At 41.1% G+C, this 21,873-nt stretch overlaps 2 protein-coding genes across 4 annotated transcripts in view; one reads left to right on the top strand and one right to left on the bottom strand.

Moving 5' to 3' along the window:
* The window catches only part of SSR3 (signal sequence receptor, gamma (translocon-associated protein gamma)), a 24,636-nt gene extending 14,051 nt beyond the window's left edge, over positions 1-10,585 (top strand). For both annotated transcript variants that reach the window (XM_014546236.1, XM_014546235.1), the window contains 3 exons: positions 5,434-5,532; positions 8,888-9,019; positions 9,966-10,585. In XM_014546236.1, coding sequence (XP_014401722.1) covers positions 5,434-5,532; positions 8,888-9,019; positions 9,966-10,032 — 298 coding nt within the window. In that variant the 3' untranslated portion in view covers positions 10,033-10,585. The remainder of the gene's footprint in view (positions 1-5,433; positions 5,533-8,887; positions 9,020-9,965) is intronic.
* A 4,799-nt stretch (positions 10,586-15,384) lies between these two features.
* KCNAB1 (potassium channel, voltage gated subfamily A regulatory beta subunit 1) overlaps positions 15,385-21,873 on the bottom strand; it is a 323,567-nt gene continuing 317,078 nt past the window's right edge. For both annotated transcript variants that reach the window (XM_014546234.1, XM_005874427.2), the window contains exon 14: positions 15,385-17,228. In XM_014546234.1, the coding sequence (XP_014401720.1) occupies positions 17,139-17,228 (90 nt within the window). In that variant the 3' untranslated portion in view covers positions 15,385-17,138. The remainder of the gene's footprint in view (positions 17,229-21,873) is intronic.

Raw genomic sequence — 21,873 nt, 5'->3', positions numbered from 1 at the left:
CTGGGTACACTGGCTCTTGGATCTAAGGAGGCGCTAATTTAGCCTCTGCCTGAGGCTACCCAGCAGGAGCTACGAAGAGATCTGCAGATTCCCCTTCCTTGTTTGGGGTTTGGAGGTGCCCAGATGAGGCCCAGCTGTGAAGCAATGCAAGCTGCTGTGGGGCCTTGGACCCTCTTTTGGAAGTTCTGGGTCTCTCTGATTCAGCTGCAGTTTGTTAGGTAATTTTCAGGTTGCAAAGGGCCAGGCCTTTCATATGCAAAAGCCTCTGCGGACAGCTTGGGTGGGGCAGGGTCTCAGGGGATCAACAGGGTGGAGCAAGCAGCTATGGCTGATCCTCAGCCTTCCCTAAGGGGCTCCGCATCTCAGTGTCTCGGTAATTGCTGCAAGCACCTCGGAGAGAAAGCCGCCCTCGAGTTCTGAGTTCTGCCCGCTGCCAGACCATCTAGTCTCTCCCTACACCCAGGGACTTCCTGGAACCGGAGTTCAGAGCAGTCGAGGGCTTGTGACTCCCTCCTGATTCAAAAAGACAGCCGAATCCTCAGTCGCCAGCCCTTGCCGCGTGCGCCTCCGTACCTCTGCACTCCACCTCCGCAGCTCCTCTGAGTGTCAGTGTGCTTTTCTCTTTCCTTCTAGTTGTAGAATTTCCACTCAGCCAGCCTTCTTGTAGTTCTGGATGATATCCGTTTTGTTTTTTCATTGTATTTTTGAAGTTGTTGTGGGAGGCAGCAATTTCCAGTGTTTACCTATGCTGCCATCTTGGTTTCTTCTGAAAGTAGGTTCTGAGGGTGGAATTAGTCTTTAATCATGGAGTTTAATCAGAAAAACAAAACCCACCAAGTAATTTAACATTTCTGAAGCAGCTGGAATTCTTTCTGGAAAGAACTGTTTTGGGCTCTCCGTGATCGATTTTTGGATGTGAACAAAGTGGTTTTGTTGTTGTTACTAAACTAACATTTTTAATGCTAATTACATTTTTTTCTTATGAGTATATGACAACTAATATTTTATGATCACACATATTATAAAGTACATCATTTTAATGATAGCTTTTGGAGAAGAAAACCCAAGCCACACAACTATAAATTCACACATTAATTGTAAGCAACTATATACTCTGGTTTCATAAAGGTTAAAGTGTGGGGGGAAACAGTCAAAACTTAAGGAAAGAGGATAACATTTTTTATTCAGAGTGCATGATCCTCATGGGAAGCAGGTATACATTAATGTTTAATTGGAAAGATGCCCATTGACGTTGCTTTCATGCACACTTTGATACTTGACTCAGGATAGCAGGATACTTCTCTGTTTACTTAGTGCAGCCTTCTTGGTGCTCTATTTCTTTGGAAATACTTTCTTAAAGAGGGTTGGAGTTTTGATGAGACTTGAAGTACCATGTGCTTTCTGTGCGCTTTTCCTTTTCATTTCCATAGTTCCCACTCTAGTTTAGATGCTGTTTTTGCTTGGGTTGTGGTAGCAGTCTCCATCTAGTCTTTCAACAAAAGTTTGGGGCTCTCCCTGCCAAAAACAGTATAAAGCATGTTACTCTACATAATCCTTACGTTACACGTATGAACTGCAGGTGGTATTACTGCTTTATGGGATAAAAGAACATATATTCATCCTTATCGGCCATCATTTTTATCCTGTCTCTCTCTTACTTAAAACTCACCATATACCTGCTTCCCATGAGGACCATACACTCTTTTCTAAGTGTATGAAAACCAAATTCTAACAGATCCCTGGAATGCAACTCACCTACCTCCTCCCAGTGTGGTTTCATCTTGTAGCGTTGGTTTTTAGCGCTTCTTATCAGCCTTCATGTCATCCTTTGAAAGTGTCTTGTGCCCTCCCTCATTTAAGATGGTCTTTCTTCTTTTCCATTCTTACATGTCTTATTTCAAGACTTGGGAATCTTTTCCAGAGAAATCCTTCCTCAGTTTGTTGTCCCTGCGTTAGAGTCTTTCTGTTGACAAGGAATGGAAGTGATCTCAGTTAACGGATTTACGTATTGTAAGGAGGACAGAACAGCCTCAGCCGCTGAAAGTGGCCAGACAGCTTCCCTCCTGCTCTTCTGGACCAGTGGGAGCTCAGGTTGTGGGTGGCCGCAGTTCTGCTAGACCAGCCGTGGGCAAACTACGGCCCGCGGGCCGGATCCGGCCCGTTTGAAATGAATAAAACTAAAAAAAAAAAAAGACCGTACCCTTTTATGTAATGATGTTTACTTTGAATTTATATTAGTTCACACAAACACTCCATCCATGCTTTTGTTCCGGCCCTCCGGTCCAGTTTAAGAACCCATTGTGGCCCTCGAGTCAAAAAGTTTGCCCACCCCTGTACAGTAGTGGTCAAGTCACCCATGTCATCTTTCTGTTGTTAACCCCTTGTCACCAGCTGCCATTCCAGGATTCAGCCACCTCAGCCTCTGCTGTTCTGGGATTTCTTCTGAGGCATGGCCACTGGTGGATAGTGAATGAGCATCTTGCACAGTCCATCCTTTGGAACTCAGTCCTTTTGAGACTTAGTGTTTTTCTTGTTCTGCATATCATTTTTCATTTACTTTTTTTGTAACCAAAATCATGTTCTTTTTACCATCTCATTCTACTTTGGATTTCTTGAGGACAACTGCTACTTCTTTTATTTTATATCTATTACAACAGTTCATAGTACATTTAGTTCAGTAAAAATTTCAGTGGATTACTGATTTAATAGGTTCTTTCAGTGGAATTATTTTTTAGTTATAGTTTTGCTTTCATATTAAATATTGCCACTGACATTGAAACTCCTACAGGTATGCAAGAAGGTTAAAGCTCGAAGCTCAAGGGAGATGCTGCGTGTGGACAGGTATTAGTAGTAGAGGGGAGATGACTCAGAGTTGACAGTCTGGATTTCTGTCCCAGCTTTGTTGCCCTTAAATGTATAACTGGCATAACCTTTCTAGACTTCACATTCCTGAGCTGTGAAATGGGGCTACTAATGGTATTTCATAGGATGGTGAGGATTAAACACTATACTATGTGTGACATGATAAGCATAGTATCTGGCACATAAGTGTTTATGTGCAGTGTTGGAGAGGTTGTGTGTGAGGGAGCCCTTAGAAATTATTTTTTAAGTTGGTATGACTTAAAAAATGTTTGCAAATATGTGTTTGTGTTAAGAAATTAAATAGGTAGTATTTTTGTTTTTTAATTTTTTACACAGTGATGTAAAAAAATAGTAGCAAAACAATTGAATTTGTGGATTATCCTCAGTTGGCTGAGTGCTGGGCCACTTGAGTGACCTCTATATTTTACAGTATTCAGTGCTGAGTGGGGTTTATTTTCTAAGATTCTTAAGAAGGAGGGTAGGGCTTTTTGAATTCTAATAAACCTACAGTGTGGTTGTTGGATATAGAGTTTTAGATCTAGAAGAGAAATTTTCTGGTTCAGTCTCTTCAGGAAGATTTGTTATGTGAACAGATATTTGACTATTTGTCCTAAAGATGCTTAGAGATAACCAACTCTTGAAAATAGTTTATTCCTGTGTCCTGACAGTTGGTGTGTATGCGTTTGTAGGTAGGTATTTTTTCCCCTCTGTTAAACTAACAATGATTTCTGCTGGTACATTTCTTTCCAATTGGTCTTTCTTAGAAAAGAGTGGTCTTATGTGAAGTTTAGAAACACTGAGTGCTTGGTCTGCTAGAGAGGGTCAGAGATACCTTCTGAGCAGAACTTTTACCCAATGAGTCAGGTGAAGTTGTATTTTTTGGAGGAAAAAGTACACTATAGTGTCTGTCTAAACTATCTGTTAAGATAGCTATCTGCCCTCTTAGCTGTCTTTTTTTTAGGTTTCAGAACTTAAATATCCTTTTATCTATTTTTCTTAAGCAAATTGATTTCCCTCCTCCCAGTTATCTATTTGTGGAAAAATACATTAGTTGAAACTGACCAAAGTTTTTTCTTTTTTAAAAATATGTTTTTATTGATTTTAGAGAGAGAGGGAGAGAGAGAGAGAAACTTTGATGAGAGAGAAACATCAACATTGATCAGCTGCCTCCTGCACGTCCCCCTAGCTCCCAAACACACCCCCATCTCCTCCCCCAATTAGGGATCGAGCCCGAAACCAGGAGTGCCCTAATCTGGAATCAAATCTGCGACCTTCCCTGTGCATGGGTTGACTCATAACCACTGAGCAACACTGGCCAGGCAAGGTTTTCTTTTTAACAATGTAAACTCTAACTTGATTCTTAAGTGAGATATAGAGATGGAGGCATAGGTGAAACCAGATAGCATTTGTGCTTGATTTGTATTCCAGAAGCTCTTGTGGTTAAAGAAAGGTTGAAAACTATTGCCTTGAATGATCTTCAGCTTTTCTTTCTGGAAGCCATCCTGATTTTTCCAGTTTTCCTTGGTACACTAACCAGAACTAAATAGCATAGTCACCGAGGAAACATTAATTGAACATAGAGTGAACAGATTTCTATCTCTGTTCCACATCCTGTTGCTTTTAACACATCTCTGTATCGTGTCAAATGTTTTCATAGTGGTTCTGTGTAGGTAATTGTTACATGTTGCTTGTGATCAGTTCTTACTTTTCCCTCTATATTTATGGCTAATAAGTTTCTCCTATTTTGTGAAAAATATATGTTGAATCTAACTGTCATAATCTTTGGGAGACTTTGTATTTCATCCAAGTTTACATTTTATTCTTTTTTTCACTAACAACCCCATCTGATAAAATTCACCATGTCTATTTTTTGATGAGTATACGTTTAATTTTTTTCTTTATCTGACTTGTCACTGAAGATTCTGATCTGATAGCGTGAATATCACATCCAGCCTTTTCTGGCTGATTCCATATGATTTTTTTGTGCAAACCTCTTACCAGTGGTTCATTTAACTAAAAGTGGTGTGGTCAGTCCCTGACCATGTGGTATTATTTCTTTTTATTGAAATTGTCCTTTGGAGTAGAGTTAAAAGCATTACTTTAAGATATTATAGTTGTTAATTCTCTTTTGTTTTGTTTTTAAGCCTAGTTTTCTCTCCCCTGTTTACTGGAATTAAAGCCATGTGTCATTTGCTAATACCTTGTCAAATTTATTTATTGAACTGTTAAATTATAGGCTAAAACAAAATGGATTTAAAATGACTTATAATTAAATTGTGTTAGTAGCATTTGACTTCTGTTTCCATAGTAAATACATAAACTGGGAAATTCTCTCTTTTAAGCAGAAATCAAACTCATAACTAATAAACCACATCTTGGAAGTTTCTTGAACTCCTCCCTCTCTTTTAACTAATACTACAGTGTAATAACCCTGGAACTTTCTGTAAAGTTTATTTTCTGGAAATGTAAAGTATTACACAGTTGCCAATACACAATCTGAGTACAGAGTGTTTCTGAGAAAGTAATGTCCACTCCTGGAGCATGTGGAAACTTTTTTTCTTTTCCTTCCAGAGTAGCACAGAAGAGGGAAGATGCTGTTTCCAAGGAAGTGACTCGAAAACTTTCTGAAGCTGATAATAGAAAAATGTCTCGGAAGGAAAAAGATGAAAGGTTTGACTCCTTGTTTAACGTGTTTGTGGTAATCAAAGGAGGGGATACTTTGTAGAAGTTTTTGATTTCTGCTTAGAGAATGTGGGTGTCGGAATTGTCTGAGGCAAACATTGGTATTGTAGAAAAGATAGTAATGGGAACAACTGACTTTGAGTTTTTATTCCTGCCTTTGAGCTGTACACAGGTCATCTATTTCTCTAAAGAGCCCTAAGAAGGTAGGTAATATTGTTATCTCCATTGTACACTTCGGGGAAACAGGTAGAGAAAGCTTCAGTAACTTGATCAAGGCTTCACATTAGTGGGAGGTAAAGCCATGGTAAGACTACAGGCATCTGGCTTGTACTCATAACTGCTCTGCTGCAGAGCTTTGTCTGGTGCCTGTGTGACCTTGAACTTATCACCTAACCCCCCTCCCCACCCCCCTGGGTCTGAAAAGTTTACATTGTGTTATGTGTTAGCATTTTTACGTGGTGGTATTTCTGTTACTGAGCTTCCGGTCTGAGTTATCTGCTTTGGGAAAAAGAAAAAAACTCAGTTTGTCTCCTGTTGCACAGTCCTGTGCCACATTTGTTAGTCCTGGCCCCCGTCCCCAATATTTCCTGTCAACTGCTCTGAAAAGGGGTTAATAGACAGTCTAACATCTGAGCAGCAGAGGTCTCTGAACGATTGAGTAGACTTGTGCTTCAGAGCTGCCAGATGGTTGAATAGAGTCATGGATTGAGGTTGTTTTCATGGACCTTAAATTTTAGTATCTCAAAGTGGTTTGTGAAATGGCATTTTTATCCCACTTTGCTCCAGGAAGACTTTGTGGGAACTTGCAATATGCAAGTGTGTGTAAAACAAAGCAATGCAATTTTAAAAGATCAGAAACCATTTAAAAGTAAGAAAAAGTGGATGAACAGGGACCTCATAGTTAGTTACAGCAGTTGAGCACTAAACTTAGCTCTGAGCGTCCAAGTGTCGGGAAGCATCTGAGGTCATGCTGCTTTCATTGTCCGACGAGAAGCAGTGTGCCAGTCCTCCTGAAAAGAAACTTTCCTGGCACTGAATCTGGAAGGACTTTATCAAGTGGATCCTTATTTAAGGGACACTGAGTAACTTAATGAACAATGTTTTCTACAGTGGTTTTGGAAAGGCACCAAATATTGAAGTGATTATCTCCTATGGATCTTTTATAAAACTGAAGGCACAGTACTAAAGTCATGACAATAAAGGCCTTTTTTTTTTTTTTTCAGAGAATAGCTTTAATGAGTTCTAGCTGCATAGCTTTTTTTTTTTTTTAATGTTTTTATTGATTTTTAAAGAGAGCAAGGGAGAGGGATAGAGTTAGAAACATCAGTGAGAGAGAAACATCATCAGTAGGCTGTCTCCTGCACACCCTCTGCTGGGGATCGAGCCTGAAACCCAGTGCCCTGACTGGGAATTGAACCAGTGATCTCTTGGTTCATGGGTTAACACTCAACCACTGAGCCATACTGGCCGGGCTAGCTGCATAGCTTTCTGAATGCAAATTTTTGCAAAGGGATGGAGGTTAGAGAATTTAGAACACTTTTTAAAAACCCTTTTATTGAATTAAGATATTTATTATACTAATAGTTATTAAACTGAGCGCTTATCATAGTTAACCAGTTTCAAAATGCTTGTTATAGCTCTTGTAGGTTTCAGGTGATTAGTTATATCAGATAGTAAGTGAGTCTCATATGCCCACAGCAGACTTGCCTGATTTGGTCTGCACTTGTTTTTGATCTTGGGATGTGTCTTGGAATTTTTCTCAGCAAGTGGTATTCAGTTAATCACTACTAATGAGTCAGAGTTGGAATTGGAAATGAAACCTCAGTGCCATTGGCTGGACCAGATATTTCAAAGGAGAATGAAGTTTCATTGAGACATAAAATGCAGAGTGTCAGAAGAGTGTAAAATTTCTATTGTTATCAGTAAAAATTTGTGCTGTTATTTGTTTTGTATTCCTCTCACAAAAGCCACACTGGATACAGTTGTACCCAGGTCTATATTCATGACTCACTCTGATAACTGGGACCATTTATAATCTAATATTTTTCTTCTTCAAAGGAGGGATTTGATTTAAGAGAAGGCTTATCAGCACTTCTTTGCAGTGGTGCATATCTGTCAAAGCTCCCATCTATAGTCATTTAGAGTATATGGCACTTTGAAACTGCACTGCCATCCATTCAAGGATGAAATTAGGAGAGGTGATCAGATTTATTAATATTTGCCCCAGGGTGTGAGTGTTATTTCTCCCTGACTTACCAATGATCTGTCATTTACCATGATCTGATTGTAATAGTTGTTGAGTTTGGTATCAGCTTTTCTCTTGTTGTAGAAAGTACTCCTTGGAAAAAAGACTCCTTGGAAAGTGCACTCTCAAACTAGATTTCCTAACAGGGAAGCTTTGGCGGAACCATTGCTAGTGAGGCCACTTGGGAGTCCTAAATTTTTTCAAAATGAACCAGGATATGTGTAGACTAGAAAATGTTTTAAAAGCTGTCATGCAGTCCTGACTATATACATGGATGTAATGCACACTGATTTTGGGAGCTGGGGTAACCTGCAGGATTGAGCTATTTCTTTCATCAAGGCTGTTTTGAAGATGTTTCTGATTCAGGGCATGACAGGGAGTTAGGGAGAAGTGCTGTGATGGAGGGGGGGATAATTAATCCATAGTAAAGGCATGCTAGTAGCCTTTTTAAGGACCCTGTCTTTATTAGGTCTTGTGCCAGAGTCTTAAAACCAGAGGCAGTTGTTCTGTGCATTAAATCATGTTGGGTCTATGCATCTTTCTGAGCTGGTGTTTTCTTTGATCAATTAGTGCTAGAATGGTATAATGTATCTCCTCCCATTCCAAGTCATATATTTTTTACATTTACATTTAAACTTCTTTGAAATCAGGAGCTGTTTTATAGTTGATAGCTGCATTGAATGTAATATCCTTCACTTCTTCCAAACTTATAGTAAATTGGAGATCTATTACGTTAATGATATCCATAGAATTAAGAAAACATGGCAAATATGTTAGAGGTTGCAAATTTCTTATGATGGAGATAAGGTGCTAATACTCTTCATTTAGCTCCTTTATGCTTGTTGAATTTACATTAGAAGATTTAGTGAACAAAACATGGCAGCTTCCAGTGACATTAGCCATAGTGTTGTCCATAGGATCCATGGAGGGTGTCTGACTGGGAATTAAATCGTGACCTCCTGGTTCATACATAGATCAAAGCTCAACCACTGAGCCACACCAACTGGGTGGAAAAACTTACTTCACAATGAACTAGAGCCATGTGGTATTTAAAATTTTTAAAACATAAATTCAGTTCACTTGTTTCTTTGTCTACAGAATCTTGTGGAAGAAGAATGAAGTTGCTGATTATGAAGCTACAACATTTTCCATCTTCTATAACAACACTCTATTCCTGGTCTTGGTCATTGTTGCATCCTTCTTTATATTGAAGAACTTCAACCCCACAGTGTATCCTTTTAAAGATTGATTATGTTTTTTAGAAATCTAGAAATAGTAGTTTCTTTTGGTTTCATGTAGGGAGTCAGTTTATTAAATAGCACTGTGACCTTAGGCAAGTTTCTGAACATTTAAAATAAGGGCTTTTGGTTTGATGTAAAATTCTTTCAAGTTTATGACTTCATGGCAAGTAACTATAAATAGTCTCACACATATGATTATGTATACCCGCCTACTTAAAAAAAGAGTTCCAAGGAGGAAAAGCAAACTTGCTCTCTTTGATAGCTCTTGATGTAAGCCATGTGTCTATTGATATTTTGGACTTTGGGATTGGGTGGATAGCCAGTTTAAATAGGCACATTTCATAATATTTTAACAGTGTTTCAAGCTGCTCTTAAGTTGAGCTTTCTTAATTTATTAAAGGTGCTAAGATAATTTATTAAAGCTTTTATCCAGGAATGTGCAGCCAAATTTTTTAACAGTTGGAGATTTTGATGTAATAAAATGTGACACTCTTCAACTTATATCTTCTGGAGGAGTGGTTTGTCCCAAACAGACCAGTCCTGAGGCCAAGAGTAGCTGCAAACTTTCAGAACCTCCTTACTTTTATAGGCCCACTGTGGCCAGTACACTGATGGAGAGGGGAGAAAGGACAAGACGTCTCTTCTTCCTCCCCATGGTCTTTGATCAGCTCTTCTGAAGGTTAAATGGAATTTGAGTGTTTTCTTTGTGGTCATGTATTCTAGGTTTCTGTCTCAAGTGTTTTTAAATTTTCTGTGAATATTCTTTATAGTCTTGTGTCTTGTAAATTACGTTTACAGACAATGGGACCACATAGCATTGTCATTAGGCAGAGTGTCAGGAGGGAAGCAGTATATTCCAAAGAGATGGGCTTGTTTTGTTTTGTTGAAAATTAATTTTGGGTTCTTAATTTTTCCTTAACATTAAATTTTTACAGGAACTATATTCTGTCCATAAGTGCTTCATCAGGTCTCATCGCCCTCCTGTCTACTGGCTCCAAATAGACCGTGCCAGCTTCACCCTTGGCTTTGTATCTATGGGTGGTCTGTGGTGTATGGAAAAGAAGCCGGGTGGTCGGGGTGGGAGACACACAAGATGTTTTTATAGTCTGGAGCTTGAAGGTTTGAAAGACCCAACAAAATGTAATTCAATATTTGTTTATTGGCTCTTTTTTGACAAACTGTTGAAATTACATGAATTGGAAAGGAAACTCAGAGTACCAGGACATTTATTAAAAAGGCAAATGTGTCTGGCAATGTGCTACAATTACAAGAGGAGAAAATAACTTGTTTCCTTGATCTGTCAGAGGTCACAGTAACCTGGACTGAACTGTTAGTATTTGTTATAGTAGCAAGAAGTTAATAGCTGGTTCTGTGTGTTCCAAGCACAATATTACAGCTTTTTTTGAACCATTAATATCAGAGTGAATCCTCTTTCCTCCCTTTTCCCCTGCCTGGGGGGTGGGATTGAATGCATGTTTACAAATCTCTGAATATGTGATTTGAAATAACTCAATAAAAGTTGAAAACATGGTTTCTCCAATTTGGGGAAAAGAAACTTGTGGAAAAGTTCTTCCTTTTTTAAAAAAAAAACAAAACAGAAGAAAGGCAGCCAAGGTAATAACCTAAAAATAGTGCCCAGGAGGAAGGGAGGGTGGAGACGGACGAGGGTATGGGAGGGATACATGGTGATGGGAAAACATAAAGAAAAAAATAAAAATAGTGCTCTGGCAATTGAGAGTTGTCCTGTGGGGTTAAAGCACACTGCTCAGCTGTACAGCTTTGGCCTTGAGTAGCTGGGGATGCCAATTTGACCCTCCATGTTAGTTTGACTTGTTGAGAGACTGGCATCATGGTTTTCTTAGAGTGGGGTCTCTGTCCCTGGAGGAGTGTTGGGTGAGAGAGAGAACCTCCCTCCTGAATATGGATGTAAAAGACCAAAGTAATTTTTGTGATCTTAGCTCCAGAATTCTAAGAGCATCCCAAGGATTAAAGTGATGTTAGTGCTTGTCATTATTTTCCCATTCATACGTTCATAAATTTGACCTTTAGACCACAGGTTCCCATTGATTGGGAATAAAATACTGCTTTTTTCAGTCCTTGGAGGTCCAGCTGAGAGCAATCTCTTGCATTTTTTAACCAGTGTGTGTACAGATATTACTAGTATGATTTTATGTGTGTGCCATGATTTTACAAAGTTTGGGAAGCTCTTGAACCTATATCACTGAAAGGTTGTGGAATCCCAGGAGATAGTAGTGGTTTCATATTCCTATTAGCTTTGACCACATCCAGTAATCATCATCATCATAATAAAAGGCTAATATGCAAATGGTCATCACGCCATGACACTGTAACGACCGGACAGTAGGAGGCTGCGTGCGAGGCAGGCGTGGGTGGGCAGGGACTTTCAGCGCCGCTGGGCAGGGACTTGCGCCAGCCCAGGAGGTGAGGCTGCCTCTCAGCCCGGCGCCTGGTTGGGGACAAGAAGCTGCCTCCTCGCCAAGCGCCGGACCAGGGGACGTGACTATCAATATTAAAATATTTCCTCTAATTTCCTTTTAATGTGCATGAATTTTGTGCACTGGCCCACTAGTTTCTTACAATAGTACCTCAAAGGAAATATATTCCTAATCCTAACTTTAATCTTTAGTTTCCACTTGTAAATTAAGATGAATGTTGTAAATAGTACTTGCTGTTTTATTTGTAACTGTACAGAAAGGTATTTATTGGGAGTTCATTTTTTACTTCCATGCTGTTAGATGTTTCTGTAGGCCACATCCAAGGACTTGGAAGGAACACAGGGAGGAATACACTTGCACAGTGACCCAGACCATCATTACCTTCTGAGGATTACAGTTCATCATTGCTTCTGGAAGTTTGCAGTTCTTTTCTTTGGTGCGTTATTCATGTGTCATCACTGGATAATACATAGTAAATGGGGATGCCAGAAGAGATTCACTGCAAAGTGGTTAGCTTTATTTTTATGTTTTAACCTGGTTTTTTTTTTTGGTTTGTTTTTTTTCCTGTTGATAAGTAACCAGTAAGTAATTTGACAAGTGGCATGGAGTTTATGTACCAAATGCATTTACTTAACTTGACAAAATGCCTCTTTGACAAACCATCAGCATCTACTATTTGTTACCAGAGCTGGGCCAAGTATCTTTTTAAATTGCAGGTAAAAAATCACCACTAGATGGCAGTGCCTGTATAGATGGGGGAAGAATTGCCACTATTGGAATAAGGCAATGTAGTTGAAATGGGGTGGTGAAATAGGGGCATCAGCTTAGTATTCTTTAAAGAGTTGCTCTTGAATTAATAAACTGAGTAATTTGTAGAAATGTAAGTAAGCAAAATTTGATTTTGGTTCGGACTTTTTCCTACAGCACCTTGTTTTTCATCCTGATGATTTTGAGCTTCCTATACTTGATAAATTTCTGTGCACGAGTTTATAGATGTACTCACAGTTCCACAGTTTTATGCAGGTTACCAATACTCTGCTCTTGCAAATTCCCCAGTCCTGTCTCCATCATCTGAAATGGCGGCCATGTGACACATAGAATTACAATGAGCTAATAAATCTGGGTTAGTTAGTAAAAACTTGCTGTAGAATTTTTATCTCAAAAGACCCTCAGATCCAGTAAAATAAAGGGTTCTGTTGTAATTGGGATATAAAGTGATTAAATCCCTTTTTCACACCCCTTGTGATAACTAGAGGCTTAAACTGTTGGGACATTTTACATTTCCCTATTTTTAGTTTCTTCATTTACAACTTAATAAAAATCTTGACTTGAAATTATTCTTAGCCAGTAAAAATGTACTGGTTGTTTTATGGGATAAATTATTCTAATTTGGAAAGAATAATTTGAAACAAGTTTTAAAGTTAACTGAAATATGGAGGTTGGATTCATATCAAATTCTTGTAAAAGGTCTCGCTAACTAAGTATCATTAAACTTTGCTTTTTAAAATTTATACTTTCCCTAGAGTCTTGATAAGAACCATGTGGCTGAGTACATCATCTTTAGTACGTTATCTTACATTACCCACCATTTAAATTTCCTACACATGTAAATGCATTTTTGTGGTCACTGTTCCGATATTTGTGTGGCAGTGACTGGCACAGTGCAGTTACATTACAGAGCAGAATGTCAGTCCTCTTTGCTAGCATGTGCCTGCTGTGCTATCCTGCCCGCCTTGTTTCTGTGTTTTCAGTATTTGTGCCAGTTATGCTGTTTCTGGAGACACAGTGGAAGGATATACATAGGCATGTACATATATTGAGAGAACCAATTTGTTGATACATGTTTTGGGCTGGAAGGGGTTATCTTTTGCCTGCTTGGACTCCCAAGCAGGGAAATTAATTGAAGATTAGGAGTGGTTTTTAAGTGGTTGGTTTAAATTTTCATGGAGGTGGTTAGAGACTACTTACTGGCCTTCATGAGTTTTAATTGTCTCACTTCTTTGACCTTTCCATCTTAACTGATTCTGAATTTGGCTTCATACCCAAGTTTTTTTTTTTACCTTAAAAATTCACACACAGTTCCTTCTTTACAAAGCTTTAAAGCTAAAAAAGAAAATTGTACCTAAAACAACACTGAACAGAATAACTTGCCTGGTTCTGCCATCAACCAGCAGTGTGAGTTTGGGCAAATCCCTCCACCTTTCCAGGCTCGGTTTCCTCATTTGCCAAAGAGGGATGGTCTTGAAGATGGCCTGCTATCTATCTGAACACCCTTGGCACACTGTTAAGATGAAGTGACAGTTCTTAAAGTGAGAAGTCAGGCACAGGGTTTCTAGTTTTCATTTCCCTTGGCTGAGATTTTAGTATGTGGATGGCTGCTACCCAGGTTACTCTTAGGAATGGTATGTTCTCTCCCAAGGAATTCTTTCCAAAATAGAAAATAAAATGAGAGTGCATGGAAATTTTTCTTAAGGATATAATTATGAAATATATTTCTTTTTTAAAAAAATACATTGATTTTTTACAGAGAGGAAGGGAGAAGGATAGAGAGTCAGAAACATCGATGAGAGAAACATCGATCAGCTGCCTCCTGCACACTCCCTGCTGGGGATGTGCCCGCAACCAAGGTACATGCCCTTGACCGGAATTGAACCTGGGACCTTTCAGTCCGCAGGCCAATGCTCTATCCACTGAGCCAAACCGGTTAGGGCTGAAATATATTTCTTATCTAGTATATTTACCATGGCAGATGACCTGTATATAAAAAAAAAGTTAGCTGTTCCTACAAGCAATAATGTTTATATTTGTTGTTGGTTTTTAAAATTCATCTTTATTGTTGCAAGTATTACAGATGTCCCCCTTTTTTCTCATTGACCCCCTCTACCCCATATCTGCAACCCCCTCCTGGCCTTCACCACACTATTGTGTGTCCATGGGTTATGCATGTGTGCATATAAGTTCCCTGGTTAATCTCTTTCCACGCTTCCCTCAGCCCCACCTTCCCTTTTGAGATTTGACAGTCTGTTCCATGCTTCTATGTCTCTGGATCTGTTTCGTTCATCAGTTTATTTTGTTCATTAGATTCCACATATGAGTGAGATCATGTGATACTTTTCTTTCTCTGACAGGCTTATTTCGTTTAATTTGCAGGCTCTTTTAAATGAGTTTGAGAAGCTTTAACCTTTAGTGTGTAGTATTTCTAAAACCAAATGAGAAATGATATCTTTAGTAGCTAATCATTTGCTCCATTAATAAGAAAAGTATGAATTGCAGTTCAAATCTTGATCACTGCTATTTCTGTTAGGTATCATTCAGTGTAGCTTACCTGCCAACATCATTTTTTTAAATGAGTCTTACTGTCCATTTTTTGGGACTGGATATATATACACTAGAGGCCCGGTGCACAAAATTCATGCATGGGGAAGGGGTCCCCTCAGCCCAGCCTGCAACCTCTCCAATCCGGGACATCCCTCTCACAATCCTGGACTGTTGGCTCCTAATCGCTCACCTGCCTGCCTGCCTGGTCGCCCCCTCTGCATGCCGGCCTGATTGCCCCTAACTGCCCCCCCTGCCAGCCTGGTTGCCCCTCATGGCCTCCCTGCCAGCGTAGTTGCCCCACGCAGCCTGCTCTTCAGTTGTTTGGTCATCCCTCACTAGCCTTCCTGCAGGCCTGGTCACTCCTAACCGCCCCCCCCCGCTGGTCACCCCTTACTTTCCCCACCACCGCAGGCCTGGTCTTCAGTTGTTTGGTCATCCCTCACTAACCCCCCTACTGGCCTGGTCGTAGGCAGCCATCTTGTGAGGGTGTGAGGTTTAATTTGCATATTACCTCTATTATATAGGATATATATATATATATGGCCTTATAGTGAAAGAAAGGTCAGATAAAAACTAATTGTGAGATTAAATGCACAAAATGCTTTTATTACTCTACTCAAATTAAGTTGAATTGCAGTTTGAATTAGACAACTTCAGCTCATTTATACATACAGTAAGTATTCACTGGATTAATTGAATGTACAATGAACAATAAAAAAATGATCCATTTCCATCTTTCTGATATTCTGGGGCAAAAACCCAAACTATTTCCTTAATTGAATACAGGTAGTAGTAATCAAAAAGGAAACTTCTTGGTATTTCACATTAACATTTTGGGATTTAGAACTTAACCATGAAATTACTTGGAAGTGATGGCAAAAAATAGCATTTGAAGCTGATAGTATATTTGTCCTGTAAGTCTCAATGATTTCTATATATTGGGACCAGCTGGCCAGAAAATTAAATTAGAATTTTGTACATGCTCAGGTGTTCAAATAGAGTTATAAGACCCTTGCCCCCAACACACACCCCAAAAAAGAGGGGGAAAAATGTCTTCTTTCTTACAGGTACACACAATCTCAAAATTGTTCTCAAGTGGAGTACTCATGAGGGTAGGTAGCCAATAGTGGCAGGGCTAGATAGGCCTTAGCTTCCAGGTATATTAAAGCGAGGCCCCTTTAATTCATGCAGTGAGCTTTCATGCATATAGTTGAGTGCACATTATGTGATTATAGAATCAGGAAATTCTTTAACATTTGTTCTTCATTGGGCAAGTTAATTCACCCAGCATATGCTGAGTAGTAACAACATTTTTCACAAAGCCCATGGTTTACTTTCATGTTACTAACTCCTCAAAAACACCAAGCATTATATTGTAAAATCCCAGTGCTAATTAAACAGCAAACATTTGCTTTTGTGGGTATTTTACAGGTTTACTTACAAAAATCAAGCATGTGTATATTTATTTTTAAAGCTCAAATATTTAAACTTGCAGAAGTTGTGCCTACAAGCAGTCAAAAATATAAAGCAGATTTTCATAAAATGTAGTAAAAAATGAACACTTTGTTGCAGGTGCATTACATTTTATCCAAAGCTAAGCTTCCATAGTAGTGTAATCCTCACTTGCATACATTTACCATAATGTCTCTAATTAGAGACTGGGGTGTTCATCCTTTTACTATCTCTACGTGTAAATGAATAGAACATTATTAGAATTCTAAGACACTTTGGATAAATTGCTACACAGGGTCATTTTTGGGGCCAAGCAACACTGAATATTTAAAAGGTAACGAAAGCAAATACCTAGGAATTACGTTTTGTTGAAAATGATAAGGGAAACAGCTTGCTAACACTTGGAATGTGAAAATAGGAAAACAAATGTAAAATTGTTTTTGCTTATTTTCCCAAGCAGGACTTCTGAATTAACATAGCCTCTTCTTTCTGACACAATCCACATCGCATCTGTGGATTTTGTTCATTTGAAAAAAACAGATCTGTCTGTATAGCCTTTAAGTTCTATGCCTGAAGGTAATACACCTTTCCCCGCCATATGCTTTCCATTGCATTAGCATGAGGTGTACAGAGCAATGCAAGAATAGGTGACTCCAGTCCAAGATAAGAAAATAGAATGGATTTTCTTAGTTGTGAGTTTTCAGATGTGCTCATAATTCGGGTGCACAGTGGTAGCGACAGCAGACACCTCAGAATCCGGGGACACTAGAGGTTGAGCAGCGGCTGCTAAGTGATTTAAAAGACTGGCTAGGAACACCTTTCTGTACCAGCATAGACCGATATTTGAACCATGCAGCTCCTGTGGCTCATGCATTCATTGCCTTATGATCTGTAGTCCTTTTTGCTGTAGGGCTTGTTGCGTAATATGTTATCAATCTCATTTACCACGTGTGATGTCATCTTTGGGAGAACCTGAGAGCATGGGAAGTACAAAGGATGTAGTTAGTACTTGATATTTGTTCTTTCTGCTCACTATTGGGCAAAGTTGTCTAGACTGGAGTACGTTTAAAAACCACCACTGGAAAATACTCCTCACCAGACCCTAAGCTCCCTGAGGTCAGGGACCTTGTTTTGTTCACTGCATCTCCAGTGCCTCTAAGAGTGCTTGGCCCATAGTGCTCATAATTATCAGTCGGCTGGATAAATGAAGACATAAGATGTAAATGAAGGCTGATAGAAATGTATAATTCCCACAGAAGTTCTGCCCAGTAGAAATATAATGCGAGCCACATAATGTGATTTTAGGTTTTCTAGTGGCCACATTAATAAAAATGAAAAGATGTGAAATTAATACCTGACTTTACTCCATTATAGCCAAAACATAATTTCAATATGTAGTCAGTATAGAAAATTCTTAAGACGCTTTGCATATTTTTAAAGTACTATGTTTTTCTGATCTCTAGTACATGTTATACTTACTCTGCATTTGGACTAGTCACCTTGCATACACCAAAGAACCACATGTGGCTAGAGGCTACGGTACTGGGCAGCACAGGTCTAGAGACTAGGAGAGATTCTTTACCACTGGTGGTCAGCACCCTGGTGAAGGATGGCCAGGGGTTACCAGGCATCCTGGGTGGATGGCACAGCATGAAAAAGTGAAAAGTCCGAGAAACGGAGTGATACAAGCGTAAAGTGAGCGGTGGGGGTATGGGGATGGTAGGAACAGGAGAAAAAGACATTGGGGTAAAGAAGGCAGAAGGCCTTGCATATGGTTTTTTGGTGGTGGTGGTGGGGGGAGGACTTTATTCAGTAGACATTGGGGAACCTCTCAGGACTTTTCAGCTGAGAGTGAACCTAAGAGACACCTAGTGGTAGTTTGAAGGATGAGTTGGAGGAGATTGAAAGGGGACATAGATGTTAGCAATTTATTGCCCTGGGCAGTTAAGAGCCTTAACTGGGACAGGGGCAGTGGAGGAGAAAAGGGGTGTGCATCTGGGGCATTTTAGAGGATGGTGGTGGTTTCCGGACTGCATGAATAGAAACATATGATGTGGATTACTGAGACTGGCGTTCACGGGAGGAGAAGTTTGGAGTAGGATGTATTGAGTTCAGGGTGCCAGTGGGAGACGCATGTGGAAATGATTTGTAGGCAGCGGAAGGGCAGCTGTGGAGCTTGCTTGCTGGTAGCAGGACTGGAGTTGAGGATTTGTGAGTCATCTCCATGGATATGCTAATTAAAGCCCCGGGAAAGGATGACATCATCCAGGGCCAGCATTCATTGTGAGAAGTGGGCCAAGGGCACACATTACACCACAAGACCAGGGACAAAGGCAGACTTTTTCACAGGAATAGCCTGACCCTGTGTGGAGACTGATGAAATACAATTGTGACAACCAGTTCTGAGGTTTCAGCCTCGCCCTTCCTCGGCTGCAAGCCTGTTGGCCAGGGTGACCTTGTCTTCACTCAAGAGCCTCCTCGGAACCCATAGGGTCTGGCCGAAGAGCAGAGCTACTCAGCTTGGGAAACTGGTTCTCCTTAATGTTTTTCTCTCAGAGCTAAAGGAAGTTTGATTTCCCACCAGTTCTGGCATCTCAGAGGATCTAAACCAGTGGTTCTCAACCTTCCTAATGCCGCGACCCTTTAATACAGTTCCTCAGGTTGTGGTGACCCCCAACCATAAAATTATTTTCGTTGCTACTTCATAACTGTAATTTTGCTACTATTATGAATTGTAATGTAAATATCTGATATGCAGGATGTATTTTCATAGTTACAAATTGAACATAATTAAAGCATAGTGATTAATTACAAAAACAATATGTAATTATGTGTTTTTCCGATGGTCTTAGGCGACCCCTGTGAAAGGTTGAGAACCGCTGATAAACTAATGTGTTCTTTAAAGTGAGATTGCAACAATGGGACCCAAATCTAGAAGCTGCGTTTGTTGGAAGTTTTGTGCTAAAAATATAGTGGGTTAGCCATGTGAGAAAAAAAATTCTTCGTTCATTACACCAAAATAAATTTCAGATAGAGATTTAAAACCCCGAAACCATAAAAGCACTTGAATAAAACATGAAAAAATATATATGTTGTGTTGCAAGCTCTAAATGTTCAAGAGGAACCATACATCCAGAGTTTTATGTGACGCTGCCCAGTTTTTAAAAATGTTGACAGCTATTTTAAAACATTTCCATCTACAATTACACAAACATCCCACAGCCTACCAATTTTGCAACCTTGGTGTTATACTGACTGGGATAATTGGTGGGTGAGGGGCCGTCTGGTTAGTGTTGCTGGGCCTGGTGGGGTATCAGGGAATTCCTCCCAGGGTTGGCTCACTGTTGAGTGGGACCTGGGGGATCTGGGCAGGTGGGTGGTGGACACTGGCAGGCAGAGGACCAATGTTACGTCTGGGGGACCCAGTGGCTCATGGTGGCTGGAGATTTGTGTTCCGGGGAAGATGAGCCCTGGATGTGAAGGGGTGCTGCTTCGGAGCCTGGACTGCTCAGATTAGGTGACAGGGGCCTCAAGGGCTTTAAAAGGCTGGTGTGGTGGAGGGGGGAGAGGCAACTCTCCACTTTTAAAGTATACTTGGGGGGAATGGGGGCCTGTGCAGATGATGGCGGCCGCCTGCAGCTGTGGTTTCTCCAGTCTCCCATCTGTTGAGGCTCTGATTTATATGTGCCCTCTATTTTATGCACAATTTACACACATCTTATCCCTTGGAGCAGCTGCCTTGCTGGGCCTACTAGAAATTTTCTTGCCTGACAACTGCTTGCACTGCAGCTTTCTGTCCGGCACCCAATCATTCCACTGCTGGGAACCCCCAGCCACCTAGCTTACTTCTCACCCCATGGAGGGGCCCAATCACTGCTCACCTGGGGCAAATTCTCAGCTGCTGGGCTGGCGGGAGTAGTCAGGGGGGACGGTGGGCCCGAGGGGGCAGCCTCCCTGCTTGGATAGCCTCCCTTGTCTCGTACCCTTTGAGCTTGGGCGATCCATCTTGCTACCAGCCAGAGCTTTGCTGGGGAGGAGGTGCTTTGGGAAGATGACTGACTGTTTTCCTCTGAAATGCACCCTCAGCTACCTGGAGTTCTCCCACAGCCCAGGCGTGACATCTCTACCATCCCAGGCATGCTGCTCCCCTGGGTGGCAGTGTTCACAATGTAGTAGCATTACAGGAATCCTCGGGGCCTCTCTCTTCTTGCCAGGCTGTCAGCAAGTCCTGTCTCTATTTCCAAATCCTACAGAATCCATGCACTTTACCTCCATGGCCACCATCCTAGCTGCCCCATCACCTGTCACCTGGACAACTGCCCTTTCTTCATGTTACTTCCCACACAGCAGCAGTGCAGTCTTTAAACATTCAAATAACAGCATGTCCCTCCTCTTAAAACCCTCCAAAGGATCCATTCCATGTAGAACAAAACTCCAGTGTCCTGTGATCTGACCTCTGCCTGACTCGCCACTTCAGTGTACCCGCTGTCCTTTTTGTTCACTGCATGTTGGCCACATGGCCTAGGCTGGCAGTTCCTGGGAAAAGCCACGTTCCTTCCTCCCTCGGGGCCTTTACACTGCTCCTCCCTGTGTCTGGAGGCTCCTCCCGTGTGTCTGGAATGTTCCTCCCTGTGTCTGGAATGCTCCTCCCTGTCTGGAATGCTCCTCCCTGTCTGGAATGCTCCTTCCGGGGTTTTCACATGCTGCGTCTTCATCTTCCAGGCTTCAGAACGCAGGAACCCAGAGGCCTTGGCAAGGACAGTAGTTAAAGTAGGTCCACCCACTTCTCAAGTAGTCTCTCTTACAACACCATCCTCACTCACTGGCCCTCCTCACAGTGTGCAATTACACTTTGTTATGTGCCTCTCCCACAGAATGTAAGCTCCCTGAAAGCTGGACAGTATCAGTGCCTGCCTGGCCATGCAGGCTCCCAGAGGTGTGCTGAATGAATAAGGGATAGATTGCCTCGTTCAGGCTCAGCCAGCCCCTGGGCCCCAGAGGACAGGGTCCTGTTCTTCACTCAGCACTCTGCCCGGCGTGGTGCTCGATACCTATTAGTGGAATTGAAATCACTGGACGGAATTCCGGTTCTCTGTGTACAGACTGTTCTCTATTTCCTCATCGCTGTGGAGCCTTTATCTTTGCCCCGAGCACAAGAGTAAAGAAGAGACGGTGGGATGGCTTTCACAAGAGGGGAGCCTTCCCCATGCAACGATGGAGAACCCTCAGAATCCAGGAAGAGTTGTGGGGCTCAGAGGGTTCTGGGAAGCAGAGGCGGGATGATGACAAGGCTGCACAGCCCCAGGAAAGGTGCCGGTGGGGAAGGAAGTCCACACCTTCATCCCCAGCATATTCTGGGCTTTTCAAAGGGATTTTTTTTTTAAACATTTTAAGTTTAATCAGGTTGGTCCCCACCTCCACCTGTTTCTTTTGGGAGAGGTAACAGGGAGATAAGTGCTTGCTTCAGGGACTGGTGGATGGGGAAGAAACTGATAGTTCTGTTCCCCAGTGAGCAAGAGGAAAAGACACCTGTTTGGCAGGTGGTGGCCATGGCAAGTCATGGGCAGGCTCCTTCCTGGGGCCTCAGCAAGGCTGAGAGGGGAGGACACCTGGGATG

The sequence above is a fragment of the Myotis brandtii genome, unplaced genomic scaffold (genome assembly GCF_000412655.1).
Source record: "Myotis brandtii unplaced genomic scaffold, ASM41265v1 scaffold436, whole genome shotgun sequence".
NCBI lineage: Eukaryota > Metazoa > Chordata > Mammalia > Chiroptera > Vespertilionidae > Myotis > Myotis brandtii.
The sequence above is the reverse complement of the archived record's forward strand: the minus strand, read 5'-3'. Positions and strand labels throughout refer to the sequence as shown.